Genomic DNA, 14,723 nt, shown 5'->3' with positions numbered 1-14,723 from the left:
TCTGGCTGCTGTTTGATTCTATATTTGCTTGGCTGTGTCTGTACTGCTTGAACCTGACCGATCCGCAGGAGGAAGTTGGGAAAACGCTTTAAGTATAGTGCACCCCAAGAATTTGACTTTATCAGTGTGCAAAAATTCTGGGCTTCTCCATTAATTTCTATGGGGAGCTCCCTCTTCACGCTAAAGCACGAAAAAGCCTCAAGGCAACCGGAAGCTCTTCCGTACGCCTCTCTTCCGGAACTTTACGGATCAGATCGTGTTGGGAGGAAGTTGTCTGAGTGACAGCAAAGCGGACCACTAATATTTGCTACTCGACAGGGAAAACAGCAAATAGATCAGGCGGACCAATAGAAAGCGCTAGCATTTTGGCGGGAAATTTCAAATCTCAGGATACTTAATAAGAGACGGTAGAGGGAACATTAGTCCATGGTGCCCCCGCTCCCCAGCAGCTATTAAAACGGAATAAAACAGCGACTGGCACCGTTGCCCCTGGTGTGACGGAAGATCCAATAGAAACTGAGGAAGCAGAGAATTGCGGCGAAGAGCAGTGAATGGCCCAATGAATGCCGGAAATGTGCGTCAAGCATTGATAAACGTCTTATTTGGCCAATGACAAGCAAGGTGAGGTGCGGCAATAGTTATTTGACATCCAGTTATCCAATGGGAAAGGTATGATGTTTCTGGAATTCAAGCGGCCATTGAGTTGGGCAGCGGTTCCTCCAAAAGGGCGCTACTGAAGGAGGAACATACGAAAATTTGACAGACACCAAATTCTCCCAATAGGGGCCTGGGGAACCGGGCCGCGTCCTCATTCGACTCTGTAAGGCGGGAGCAACATTTAACAGATACCAGCTTCGCCCAATCGGCTGAGGGACGAGCCCCCTCACGTGAAAGGCGGGAGCCTTCCCGGCCTAGTCGATCCAATAGGAGCCCGGGAGGGATTTTGAGAGGCACTTCCCTCTGAGCCAATCAAGCCATGAGCATATGCGGGTGGGAAAGCGGGGCAGGCAAGGCTTCGCTCGAGGGGCACAATGGACGCACAACGGGAGGGAGGCGGGAGCTGGCTTTGATTGACGGTCCCGGCCGCCCAACGGCGCGTCGCGGGAACCGGGCCGGGGAGTGACAGGCTTTCAAAGGGGCAAATGGCGCGGGGAAAGGGGAGGGCGCGCGGCGTGATGCGGTCGCGGCAGCGATAGCCGCCGAGAGTGAGAAACAGGAGCGCGCGAGCAGGTAGGTGAGCGGAAGAAAGAATGAAAGGGATCAGAGCGGGGGGGGGGGGGAGAAAAAGGAATGTCCGTTGGGGGGAGGCCTGGCGCGCGCGCGGGCTTCGGTTGGAAGGGGAGGGATGCGCGCGCGTCCGGGGGGGGGTGAGGAGGGAAAAGAGTCTCCCCAGCCCTATTTCCCTCCCAATATGTGGGGTAGGAGGGAGTCCTTGTGCGTGGGGATAAGGTGGTTGTGAGGAGAGGGGAGCCTGAGGTAAAAACGAGGGCTTTTCCCTCGCAGTCAGGGCGGGCACTCGCCTCGCCTTCTCTCACCTCACTTTTAAATCCTAAATTTCAACTGCTCACCCAAACAAAGACTCGCACGAAAAGGACTCGCCCCAACGCTTGTCTTGTCCCAAGTTCCAGTCTTCCTTTAAAAAAAGTCTTTTCCCTGAAAGAGACGAAAATGCCCCCTCCCCCCCCCCCGTGCCCTCTCCTCTTTCATCTTAAAATGCCACACACACACTGTCAGGAAAAACTAAGAATACCGAAACACTGGAGAGCATCCTCGGCTCCCTATTTCCTTTTTATTTCTTCAGTCTCCCTGAAACCCTGAGAAGAAACCCCTCTTCCCCACATTTCCCTGCCTTTCGCCCTGTATTGTGACACCTTTTCTCTCCTCATTTCCAGCCCTAATTACTTTCCTGCCTTCTCACACATATCTAGGACACTCACCTCCTTTTTTCCTCTCCTGCCAACTACAATCTGAAAGGAGGACTAGAAATATAAAGAAATGCTGTATTACAGAGCTTTCCGCACTTCTCATGTTGGGGACACACATTTTAGACATGCATCATTTTGTGACACAGCAATTCACTTTTACTAGCAAACCGGAGGTTAAACTAACCCCTTTCCAGCCCCGGGAAGAGCATGGGGAGCATTCGCACAACACACCTACACACTGCAGCTGACACGCTTAACGTGTCATAACACAAGAGTTTGGAAAGCTCTGCTGTATTAGTTAGACCAGGGGTAGGCAACCTAACGCCCATGGGCCACAAGCAGCCCACGGGGGTCATTTAACTGGCCCACGAGTCTCCCACGAACCAAGCCATCTTCTTGGCGAGTCCCTGCGCGCTGCGCTAAACCAGCATGGCGCGTGGACTCTCTTCTGCGGTGCTGGAAATCGCATCTGCGCATGCTCAGACGCCAAAAATTGTTCCTGTGCAGAAGTATACACCGGAAATCATGTCTGCGCAGATGCAGAGGCTGGAAATCGCTGCTGCGCGCACTCACATGTGCATGTGATCTGGCCCACGGAGGGATCTCCGCTGGAGTGAACCGTCCCAGGCGAGGTAAACCTTGCCGACCCCTGAGTTAGACAAATTGTCTGGCCTAGTTCAGGGCAATTACTTGGCCTCAACCCATCAGGCTTCGGGGCCAGAACACATGATGCTAGCACTGACTGAGCATGTGCCCATGTAAATGGTCTGCACAAGGTGCTTCTTTCTGTGTGTAAAGTTACCATGTGTGGCAGCCTATTGGCTTTTTGAGTTGTCATTCCCACAGTGACTGACCTGAGCCAGTGAAGTACTGTTGTGCTAACTCTACAGGTGAGTGGGCCTATCAGTGTGGTAAATACGCTTATGTGGTTAGCCACATGAGGGGACACTTAGGTTACTAATTGGCAGGGTGGATAAAAAAATTAAATTGGATTTTTAAAATAAAATGCTCTAAAGATAGTTTTCTATTTAAGTTACCTTATAGTCCAAAGGCCATTCATCAGGAAATAATAATTTGTTTTAAGTTTTTCATGTGTGCTAAAACTCAGTCTAAGGTTGTTGTTGTTTTTTTAAAAAATGCTTAACCACATCAGTTAACAAACATGGATACATATGCTATAATGTTATAGTTTTGGTTAAATAAATTGTGGGTGACCTGATGGGATACCTGCCAAAGTCTTCAAAGTGGGTAGAATTGAACTTGCACAACAACTTCACAAGCTCATCAAAAAAATCTGGGACAGAGAAGAGATCCCAGCAGAATTTAGGGATGCCAAAATCATCAATCTCTTTAAAAAAGGTGACAGAACTGATTGTGGAAACTACTGAGGCACCTCTCTATTAGCTGCAGTCGGAAATATTCTTCCAAGGATCTTAGCAAACCATCTCTTAACAATATCCAAGGTGACCCTTCCTGAGTCCCAAAATGGTTTTCGGCCTTCTATGGGGACAATGGACATGATTTTAACCGCTCGACAGCTTCAAGAAAAATGCAGAGAGCAAAACCAAGCCCTGTATATGGGGTTTATTGACCTGACTAAAGGTTTTTGACACTAAATCGTAATGCCCTGTGGACTGTCCTTCTGAAAATTGGCTGCCCAGATAAATTTGTGAACATCATTCACCTCCTCCATGATAATATGACAGCAACAATCACAGATAACATGGCTCTCAAAGTCCCATTTACAGTGGGATCAGGTGTTAAACAGGGTTGTGTTATCGCCTCAACTCTGTTCATTATTTTCATTGCCATGATCTTACACTTAGTCGAAGGGAAACTCCCCACCGGAGTAGAAATCATATATCAAACAGATGGAAAGCTCTTTAATCTGAGCAGGCTGAAAGCAAAGAGTAAGGTTACTGTGCTGATGACAATGTAGTTTGTGCATGCTCAGAGGATGACCTCTAAACCATCCTAAATATCTTCGCAGAAGCTTATGAAAAGCTTGGCCTATCGCTCAACATCCAAAAAACCAAAGTGCTTCACCAACAAGTACAAAATAACCCCTCTGCAGTGCCACAAATCCAACTCAATGGTGTAACATTGGAAAATGTCAATGACTTCTCCTACCTAGGCAGTTATCTTTCCACAAGGGCTGACATTGATGCTGAAATCCAGCATCGCCTGAGCTCTGCGAGTGCGGCTTTCTCTCAATTGAAGTGCAGAGTGTTTGAGGACCGGGACATTTGCAGGGAAACCAAAATGCTTGTTTACAAAGCTATTGTACTACCAACCTTACTGTATGCTTGTGAAACATGGACCACTTATAAATGCCATCTCCAACTCCTTGAAAGATTCCATCAGTGGTGTCTCCGAAAAATTTTACACATCACTTGCGAAGACAGGCGAACTAACACCAGTTACTGGAAGAAGCAAAGATCACCAGTGTTGAAGCAGTGATTCTTCAACATCAACTTTGTTGGACTGGTCATGTTGTGTGGATGCCTGATTATCATCTTCCAAAGCAACTACTGTATTCCAAACTTAAAAATGGAAAGCATAATGCTGGTGGTCAACAAACATGTTTAAAGACTCTCTCAAGGCAAATTTAAAAAAATGTAGTACAAACACCAACAATTGGGAAACACTTTCCTGCGAGCACTCCAATTGGAGAACAGCCTTTACCTAAAGTGTCATGGGCTTTGAAGACACTCAAACTCAGGATGCAAGGGAGAAACGTGCTAAGAGGAAGGCACATTTGGCAAATCCACACCATGATCAACTCCTGCCCGGAAACCAATGTCCCCACTGTGGAAGGACGTGTGGATCCAGAATTGGCCTCCACAGTCACTTACGGACTCATTGTTAAAACCGTGTTTATGGAAGACAATCTTACTTGGCTACAAGTGATTGCCACAGAAGAAGATGATTGGTGGATGAAGCTTGGATACCTCGGAAACCCTCTGTCAGTTGCTTGCTTGGTGCTTTGAGAGCAATCCTTCACCTCTGTTATGAGCTAGATTCCATGGTTGATGGAGCTCCAAGCCTGCTTTCCAGATAGTCGTCTCTTGCTTTGGATACCTTTCTGAAGCACTGGGAGACAGTACAATACCTGAGTCAAGAAAGAAGTGTCTCTTACATTGTAGAAATTTTAATGTCCTATGGAATGTGTTCCTAGAATGTATCAATCTTTGTGTACTTACTTAAATGTGTGTGTGTGTGTGTGTGTGTGTGTGTGTGTGTGTGTGAATAAATCTGGTAGTCCAAGTTTTCTTTTTTTAGAGATCAGTGATGGGGGGCTGAAAAATTTCCAGTGTTTTGTTGTTGTTATTATTGCAGAAAAATTCCCATTAGTATACATTAGTAACAATGAATGGATGTCAGTTGCAAATACCATACAATTAAAGTCCAATTTTAAAGTTTTTAGTTTGTTTATTAAATGTAAATAAACATTCCGGATTAGATCATTCTTGAAGGCATCAGGAAATTCTCTGATGCAAATTAACCTAACTCATTTTCTCTCTCCAGAAAATCTACAAATGGGACTTGGTAACTATTCTATTGTAGCTCTGGCCGACCTTTGCTCAGTATTGACCTGCCTGGGAGTTGCTTCTTCAAAGGCAGAGAGTTGTATCCCTGAACAAAGCAATGAAGTGATTATAGTCTATTTCTAAATGTAGGTCATGACTGCTGTCTGGAACGACATGTAGTGGGCAGTCAATGAGATGACCTCAGATTCCTTTCTGAGCTGTATTCTGGAGATCCTCATGTACAACCAGGAAGCTAGTGAGTTACTTAAACTCACATGTTATTTTTGCTTGAAAAATTTCTTATACATAAAGAAGTTAAGTGTCCCACAAAGGCATCAATGCATGTTCCCTTGGTGGAAAAATCCTAAATGGAAAAGTAGCATTTTATATTGGCACATAGCAACTGTGCAGAATTGTTGGCTGAAAAAAAGTTGACATCAGTTCCTAGCTAGCAGTCATTGTTCAACCCCTTCTCTTTTGGTCTCTTGTTCTTTGGGAACAAGTGTTCCTTTATCAGTGTCCCTGGCCCTCCGGAGAGAATGATACCCAACAGCTTGCATCCCTTTCTGTAAGTAATCCAATGTGCTCTGGTTTCAAGAAAGCAAGAAACAGCTGTACTCTGTCACAGCTTCCTAATTTCTCTGTGCCCAAGCACAAATGAGGGAAATTCTTTCCCTTCTTTAAGCCCTCTGCATGTGCCAGAGGATTTGGGGTAGGAATGAGTCAGGCTAGTAAATCAAGCTAATATCTGTAGGCCCCTGGTGAACAATGCCTCTTTCCAGGGAGATCCGTTGGATATTCCTTCTTGTGAGGTTGGATTGATGTTGGCTAAATACATTTAGTGACCCTTGCTATGAGGAGCATATTCCCACAGAAAGTTCTGGACAACTGATGTTCTAGAGTTGACTATAGTATACAACCATTTTGTGTATCTTGAGAGTATGTGAGGTTTAGTGATTTCAGGGTTTTTTGGAGTGATATATTTTATTGTAGTATGGTTTTGTCGGCTTTTTTAATTGGAAAAAGTTAAGTATTCAGTGTTTACAAGAGGGGCTGTGTAGAAATATAACTTTTGGAAAGTAAAAATATTTGAGTAGGAGGTTTTAAAGCTGATTTTTGGGGTGAGGAGGTAACATAGATATGAGGTTGGATTGAATAGATTGGAGACAGAATTCCTGGCATGGTGGATTTAATCAAGTCTCTTATATGAGCTCCCATTTAAATAGGGTGGCTTTAATAAGTGTCACATGCAGACTTTTCTGTAAAAAAATACTATGATTGCAGAAAGACCAGTCCATTAAAAACATGTTTTCGTTAATCACTTTGTTGAATAAAGATTAGCCCAACGCAATCTAATTTTGTGGTTTATTACAAATGTAAATAAAGTCTTGCTGAGCTTGTAGTTCAGTTATAATGATTACAGTTTACAGTACATAGCAAAAAAAGTGGTTACTGCGAATGTTATATTAATGTCATGAGCATATTGGAAAAAGAATAATGTGCATTTAAATAAACCTGGGGGCAGATCTGCATGCACATGCATAGGGAAACCAAAGATTTCAGAGAATGCAGATGTGGTTTAGGGTTGAAACATGTTTCTGCATAATTCATTACCTTCTTTAATCTGAATTTTGGTAACTAGGAGTGGGGATTACACACTGACTCCAGCTTTCCTGCGTGTGTACACATCTTTGACTGTCCCCCTCTCTTGCAGGTAGCACGGCTGAGTACAGCATGGTTCTGGAAGGAAGATGGGTTCTACTCGTGTGACTGCCAAGGAGCTATGTGAAATTGATGATCTAGCTACAACACTAATTCTCGACTCCTACCTCGGCTTTAAGACCCATAAGATGAACGTAAGGTGAGGGCCTAAGGTCTCAAAGACTCAAGAAGATTCCACTTGCAACACAGGGCAAAATAGAAATTGAAGGGGAGTGCTAAGGCTTGGGATTGAGGGGGATAAGGAAAGCAGTGTGTTTCAAAGCAAACCCAACTCCTCTCTATTTCTCATCCCTTCAGCCCACTCCCAGCCATCAGAAGAAAGCACCATTTGCGGGAAGCAGTAGAAGCTTTCCGGAAGCGCAAGGACCTAGACATGGCATATCAGGCCTTGATGCAAGGTGGATGGGCCTGCCAGTACTTTGCGAAGCGGAGCCGTCAGCAGGAGGCTGCCTTCAAGACTCATGTACAACTCTTTTACCTCTTTGCTATTTCGGGAGAGGGAGGGTGAGAAAGATGTCAAAATCTGAAAGTGGGCATGGGAGGGATTGTTTTTGCTTCAGATATGTGAAAGAGCCCTTGGGTCGTATTTCACATGAACCTTTACACCAAAAGGGATATGGAGTACAGACAGAGGTCATTAATTAGCAATGCTAATCCTCAAAATAGTTCTTCATGACACATACCTGCTGACACTGCTAGGTCAATTAGTCCAGACATTCCACAAGTGATAACATTGAAATTCTTGATGTATCCCTCCAGCAGTTTTATGTTGCAGTTTCCCTTTTAAATGTGGATTTTAAAAAAATAATATGAGTGGCAGTTTTGGCTGTCTGTTCTTCTCTGAAGCACTTTCTCTAATGCCCCACTCCCCATCAGATCCTTTTTTTGCTCTGGCTGATGGGTAGGAAGACTATGATAGCTCCTTGGTTCTTAGGAGAAGCATTGGCTAGACTTCTGATGAGGGGGTAAGCAGGGAGCCAGAATTACTAACTAGCAGCCAATTGTTTATCTCTTTTCTACAGATATTTCGTTACCTTCGCATCTTCCTTCCTGAGAGTGGTTTTGCCATCAAGCGCTGTACCCGGTATTCCCTGGAAATAAATGGTGCCCGTGTGGTCGCTACAAAATCATGGTAGGGTGGTGGTGGTTGGACACCCTTTCCATGTAACACCCTTCCACTCGCTAGTATTATGTAACCTTATATGGCTTACAGTAATGATGAAAACATTGAAATGCAATTTATAAATCATAAAAACAAGAACAAACAATGCAACAGAAAATAAAAACCATCTCAAACCCACAAGCAATATCAATAGTATTTTAACACAATTCTAAAAGTTTAAATTAAAACATTTTTTTTTAAGTCCTGGGAAAATAAAAAGCTTTCCAGCTGGCACAAAAAACCACCAGGAGGATCTTTTTGGCTAGCAGTTGCCCCAGCTGACAAAGTGTCAAAGTGACTTAAGCAGATGTGCAGCGCAAGGAGCCCAGGGGCACCCCACTCCATCCAATGAAATCCTGAACTCTTAGTAAACTAAATAGAGCAACAACAACAATAATGCAGGTAGAATGCAAGCAGGGGTGTAGAAACTTTCTAGTGTTTTGCACTGTTGGTAACATGTATGGCTATCTCCCTCTTGGACAGAAGTTGTTGGTGTTCTGGAGGCTCAATGAGCTGTTGATTCTCTGGGGAAAAGTTCTCAAAAAGGCCCTACAGTGGTACCTCGGGTTACATATGCTTCAGGTTACATACGCTTCAGGTTACAGACTCCGCTAACCCAGAAATAGTAGCTCGGGTTAAGAACTTTGCTTCAGGTTGAGAACAGAAATCGTGTGGCAGCGGGAGGCCCCATTAGCTAAAGTGGTGCTTCAGGTTAAGAAGAGTTTCAGGTTAAGAACGGACCTCCGGAACGAATTAAGTATGCAACCAGAGGTACCACTGTATTCCCAATCTATAATGCAGGGAGGGAACTAATATTCAGTAAAGTGAACTTAAATTTGCCCACCATCCTCACCTACTGTACACTTATGGGGAGCATGACAGCTAATCTATGATGCTTGTGTCTTTCTCCCTGCCTATAAGGAAAAAGAATGACAAACTGGAGCTCCTGGAGGGTTATATTACAGAGCTAACAGAGCCAGACGAGAGTCTCCTGCGGACTGGTGAAAATGACTTCAGCATCATGTATTCCACACGCAAACAGTGTGCCCAGCTATGGCTGGGGCCTGCAGCCTTCATTAATCATGGTATGTGGAAATGTGCAGCTGGTCCTGGCTCTGCCTCTGAATTGTTGTTCCACAGACCTTCTCATAACTTCTGCACCTCCCAGAGTTCTAGTGCCCTGCAGCCCTTTGACTCCATCTCTGCATTAAGTTTTTCCATTAATTTTACTGTTCATGTGGGCATACAATGTAGACTATGAATTACCATAATCTATCTGATGTGGGTGGGGGAATGAGGAACCAGGACCCCTGCCGTATTAGCAGTTTCCTACTTGGGGAACTTTTGCACACTTCCAGTGCTGATTTACATTTTGTTTAGGCAACATGGCTGCTTTTCTGCTGCTCTAATTATAATACCAAGGTCTCCATGAGTGTTATTAAAAGCAGTAAATAAATGTGCAAAGGTCCAAGTAGCTTCTACAGAAGAAATCCAGACATGGCGTAGTGTCATCCATTTAGATCCATCATAGTTGCTTTCCTGTGTGCATGAAACATACCATAACTGCTGGATGTGATTTATGTGTAGGTATAGCAGGTCCCAGATTAACACCAGAAAGTCCCTTTCAGTATGGAATGAAATTGCAACAAATTGTTTTTTTAAAATACTTTTACTGAAGAAAACAATTAAACCAATGTATGTCCGTAGAGTATCTCATTATAGTGCAAATTAAAATATTGAATTCAAAGGTGTCTGTTTAACTGCCTAAATCAGAAAGAACAGATATTCAATTCCTTCAGTTGAGTTTATCAAACTTCCATGTGTTTGTCTTGGAAGACAACACTTTTTGTTTCATAATTGTTTTTAAATTTTTCAATAAAGTTTGTAAAGGCAAACAAAAAAACCAATAACTTCAATCTTAGCAGCTTGTGGGACCCACCAGAAACCAATCCGTAATAGAGAGGATCGAATAAAGTTTCCAGTACTCATTCCAAGCTGCTTGTAAAAGGTTCCTTTTCTAAATCTGGTGCATACCGTATTTTTCGCTCTATAACACGCACCTGACCATAACATGCACATCGTTTTTAGAGGAGGAAAACAAGGGAAAAAACATTCTGAATGAAACAGTGGATGTATCATTTTTGTGCTTCATGCTGTGGCCACAGACATGTGATCTGATGGCGAATTTGGGGTGACCCAATGCAAAAATCCTGAGAATCCCTGTGGATCCATGCTTTGTAACCACGTTTTTGCACCATTGCAGCCCCAGGCAACAGTGGGTGCGTGATTTGGGGGGGGCAGGCTGTAGCCATGGACATGCTATGTGATCTGATGGTGAATTTGGGGTGACCCAATGCAAAGATCCTGAGGATCCATGTGGATCCATGCTTTTTAACCACATTTTAAGTGGGGAGGGAAGGAAAAACACAGAACGGACAAGGAGCACGAGAGGGGTGTGCAGAGAAGCAGCTGGCTAAGAATGCAGGAGAGGGGTATAACGGGAGGGAGGAAAGGAAGGCAAAAGTTTTCCCTCACCTACCCACCCAAGCCAGCCAGCTCGCGTGCTCTCTCTCTCTCCCTCTCCCTCCTGCATGTTTTCAGCAGCACTCTGCTTTCCCCTCTGCTTGCCTGGAGGGGAGGGGCTTTCCCTGCTCTTTGTTCCGTTTCAGCAAACACAGCAACGAAACAGAGGAGGGTGGGCAGTAAGACCCTGAGGCAGAATGCAGGAAAGCAGCGCTTCCTCTTTTCAGGTTTCCCTTCTCCGTGAAGCGCGATTTGATTTTTGCCTGATTTTTCGGCTCCAGGGACCACACATTCGCTCTATAACACGCACAGACATTTCCCCTTCCTTTTTAGGAGAAAAAATCTGTGTGTTATAGAGGGAAAAATACGGTAATTTGATTTTTAGTATACACTTCCTAAGGATTCTGTCTATTTTGGCGAGTACAGGAAGAATGTAAGGAGGATTGGGAATGAGTATTAAGATAAGTGGGGTGTAGGAACAGGTTTGCTTAAGATGTTATATGTATTTTTAATTAGCTTTCAAGTTGGTAGGCTTTTTGTTGGAATTAATTGAAAAGTAGTCATTCCAGTGAAGTCTAGGGTGCAATCAGTTGGTACATTCCATAGGAAGCTGACTTATAGCAGTCAGACTATTTGATCATTGGTCCCAGCATTGTCTACTCTGACAACAGTTCTCCAGAGTTCTTACCACCATCTACTACTACCTGGTCCTTCCAGCTGGAGGTACCAGGGACTGAACCTGGAACTTTCACTGAGCTATGTTGGGTCCCTTCATGAAAAGGCCAGTAAGAATTAGTTTTTTAGATTGCTTATTTTAGCACCCCATTTATGTGACCTCGAATGGAAACTTATTTCCCCTCCCCAAGAGTTATTAATGGCTGAAAAGCCTACCCTTTTCTGGACTTCAGGTAACTAAGATCATGTGATCACTGAAACTGGATTTAGTTCTCTGTAGAAGGCAAGAAAAATCCTACTCAGTGCAGTTGAAAGTCTCCTCCCTCTCTGAAGCACACTGTTTTGTTCAGCTCCCCATTTCCCAGAGGCTTTGGGATTTCAGCAGGAGCATCAAGCTAATCTTCACAACCTTAGAAGGCTAGAAAGCTTAGAAGCTTGCCTTCAGAAAAAAGTGAGAGCGCTTATTGGGGTACTACGTTTAGACCCCACACCTGCCAGGGCATGATTTGAGGGCACACGATGCAGTCACCCTCCTGAAGCGAAGCAGCTTTCAGTGTGACTGGTACATGGATTGGTGTCTGGCTGGGAACTTAATGAATGCTGCCGTGTTATTTCTTGACACTGAAGGCTGGAAGGAAATTAGGTTATTAGTGAAATGATAATTTACCCCAACTTGTAATTGCTTTGAGAGAAAGCAGGATGCATTGTTAAAAAGCAGCAGCATACTTTTTCTCTTCTAGCCTGTTGCTGAAATGTAAATAGTGTCTGAACAAGTGGACTATCTTTATAACTTGTCTCTGCTTTTTTTTGAAAATTTCTCTCCACTACTGCCTATCCCCCACCCCATATAATTTGTCCCTCACCGTGGAACCTCTCAGACTGCAGGCCCAATTGTAAGGTAAGTCATTTTGGCTTATTGCTAGTAGAGGTGGCACTCCTTGTTTAAAATTCTGAGGCTTCGCATTTGGTACATTGCTTCACCATCATAAAGGCTAGAAGCATGACCCTCATTCCCCATAGTTCAGGTCTAGAAAAAAATAAATTTCTTTGCCTCTTTTCATACTAGCGTGCTGTTTCTGAGAAGTGCCTAGAAGCCCAGTGTCAGGAATTTCTGTGTCTGCAAATAGAGTCTTGTGAAAATAAGAGCTGGGTCACTTGGGATTTCTGAGAGGGAGGAAAGAGGAGGAGTCTGCTTGTTGTCTCCCTCCACACACCCCCGGAGAGCATCCTGAACCTCTACATTTCTGGGTTTTTTCCCTGTTTCCTGCTGTTCCTTCCCCTTGTACATTGTTTGTCTCTGTACTGCAGTTTGTCCCAATGGATGGGAACACTGCCTGTGTCAAGGTGCTGCGGGACATTGAGCCAGATGATGAGATCACATGCTTCTATGGAGACGGCTTCTTTGGAGAGGACAATGAGTTGTGCGAATGCTACACTTGTGAAAGGTGAAGGCTGTGGGCAGTGAAGTCTTAAGGAATCTCAGCTGGGGAATGGGTGGTATTTCTAGTGGTTTGATACTATTACCGTGCCTGTGAGTTGCAGACTGCCCAACTGCTCAGAGAAGCTCCATCCTCAAGGGATAGGAGCGCTCCTGGGGTTGGTTGCTAGGTAGCACAGTTTGGATGGCAGCTATTTCCTACTGGGCCGTCACATAACCTTTTAAAGAGCAACAGCAGCACCTAAGGATTGGGGGAGGATATTATACATACTCTTCCACAGGAGATCAGTGAATGATCTCATTTGTCACCTGTCCCTTTTTCCTTCCTCCTTCCATAAAAGCCTATAATGGTTGCTATGTCTTGATTTTCTCTTATTGTTGGTTTTCTTGTAAAACCAGGCTTCAAGGGTGTGTGTGTGTGTGTGTGTACATTTATACACATACATACAAGCCAGAGTGAACTGCTTAGTAAATGCAGAGCTCCACTATTGTGCAGTTACACACCATATTGTGCAGTTACACCTCACCCAATTATCAACTGTTTCCTCTTTCAGGAAGGGGGAAGGAGCCTACCGCCTCCTGAATCAAACACCTCCACAATCTACCTCAATCAATGATAACTATCTGCTCAGAGAGACAGATGGCCGTCTACAGCGGTGGAAACGTCCGTCATACAAGCTGGCCCGACTCAGTGTGAAAGTGGGATGCAAGGCCCGGCGCAGGAAAGCAAAAATACATGGTGAGATGTATAAGGGTTGACTTGCTGAAACAAGATTTTGTGGGTTGCAGTTCTGTAAGGTAACATGTGGCTTGAGCATCTGCTCAATGTAGCCTTGCAAAAGAGATGAGCCTGCTAGTTTGCACCCATTTTCTCCCTCTCATGCCTCATCAAATTCAGCACAAGAAAAATTACTCCAGTGCTATTACAGTGATCTGTGTGGCGAGGAAAAAGAGTAGCGCTTTCCCCTGAGTTGAAGTGGTGTTAATAAATCTTCTTTGGTAGACACATGTTTCACATCCACACGTTCTGTGAGTCTCATGAATTAGGGCCTTTAGACAGTGGCAATAATGCATCTTAGTAGATTTACCCAGCAACTAAACATTCACACAGGTTTTTTAAATGGGGTGCTTAGTGTATTTGTGTGTGTGTGTGTGTGTGTGTGTGTGTGTGTGTGTGTGTGTGTAAACACACACACACACACACACACACACACACACACGGAGAATCAAAATATACAGTTGCAACACTTCAATGGGGAACACCTAATGATGTGTATATTTTGGCAGTGGGGAATAGCTCAGCAACAATATACACATTTTTTTTGGTTTGGGAGAATTAGCTAAGTATTCATGACTAAGCTAACACACACACACATGACATAGATACAAGAAGAAGCAAGGATACAGGGTGTAAGAGGAGGAGTGAGAAACTGGAGGTGCACTAGCCTGCTCTTTCTCTCTGGGCCCACTTGTCAGAGCAGGTCTCAGTAATGCATAACTGGGCAGGGAGTACCAGGAGGTGGCTTCTAAAACAGTCACACACAGCACTGAAGATAGGAAGAGGGAGCAAATGTGGAGGCTACATTTTGTAGAGGAAAGATCTCCAGATTATAGTATATGTAGCAAGAAATAAATTTCCCAGCCTTGGTAGACAATCCTGAAGAAGTGGAACTGGGCCATATAGCTCCTGGATTAGGTAGGAAATAAAGGGACAAACAGACAAGCCAGAACCCTGAAAAGGGACTTCT

The 14,723-nt window shown here is 44.2% G+C and overlaps 1 protein-coding gene across 6 annotated transcripts in view; it reads left to right on the top strand.

Moving 5' to 3' along the window:
* The window catches only part of KMT5C (lysine methyltransferase 5C), a 21,000-nt gene continuing 6,277 nt past the window's right edge, over nt 1-14,723 (top strand). The window contains exons 1-9 of one of the 6 annotated variants that reach the window (XM_083707904.1): nt 829-1,230; nt 5,606-5,711; nt 7,170-7,316; nt 7,475-7,640; nt 8,200-8,309; nt 9,261-9,424; nt 12,416-12,435; nt 12,846-12,982; nt 13,530-13,714. In XM_083707904.1, the coding sequence (XP_083564030.1) occupies nt 7,207-7,316; nt 7,475-7,640; nt 8,200-8,309; nt 9,261-9,424; nt 12,416-12,435; nt 12,846-12,982; nt 13,530-13,714 (892 nt within the window). In that variant the 5' untranslated portion in view covers nt 829-1,230; nt 5,606-5,711; nt 7,170-7,206. The other 5 variants (XM_083707903.1, XM_083707906.1, XM_083707907.1 and 2 more) reach the window with 5 other exon arrangements.

This window comes from Podarcis gaigeae (genome assembly GCF_964106915.1).
Source record: "Podarcis gaigeae genome assembly, chromosome: 13".
NCBI classification, from domain to species: Eukaryota; Metazoa; Chordata; class Lepidosauria; order Squamata; family Lacertidae; genus Podarcis; species Podarcis gaigeae.
This window is presented reverse-complemented; position numbering and strand designations above follow the sequence as displayed.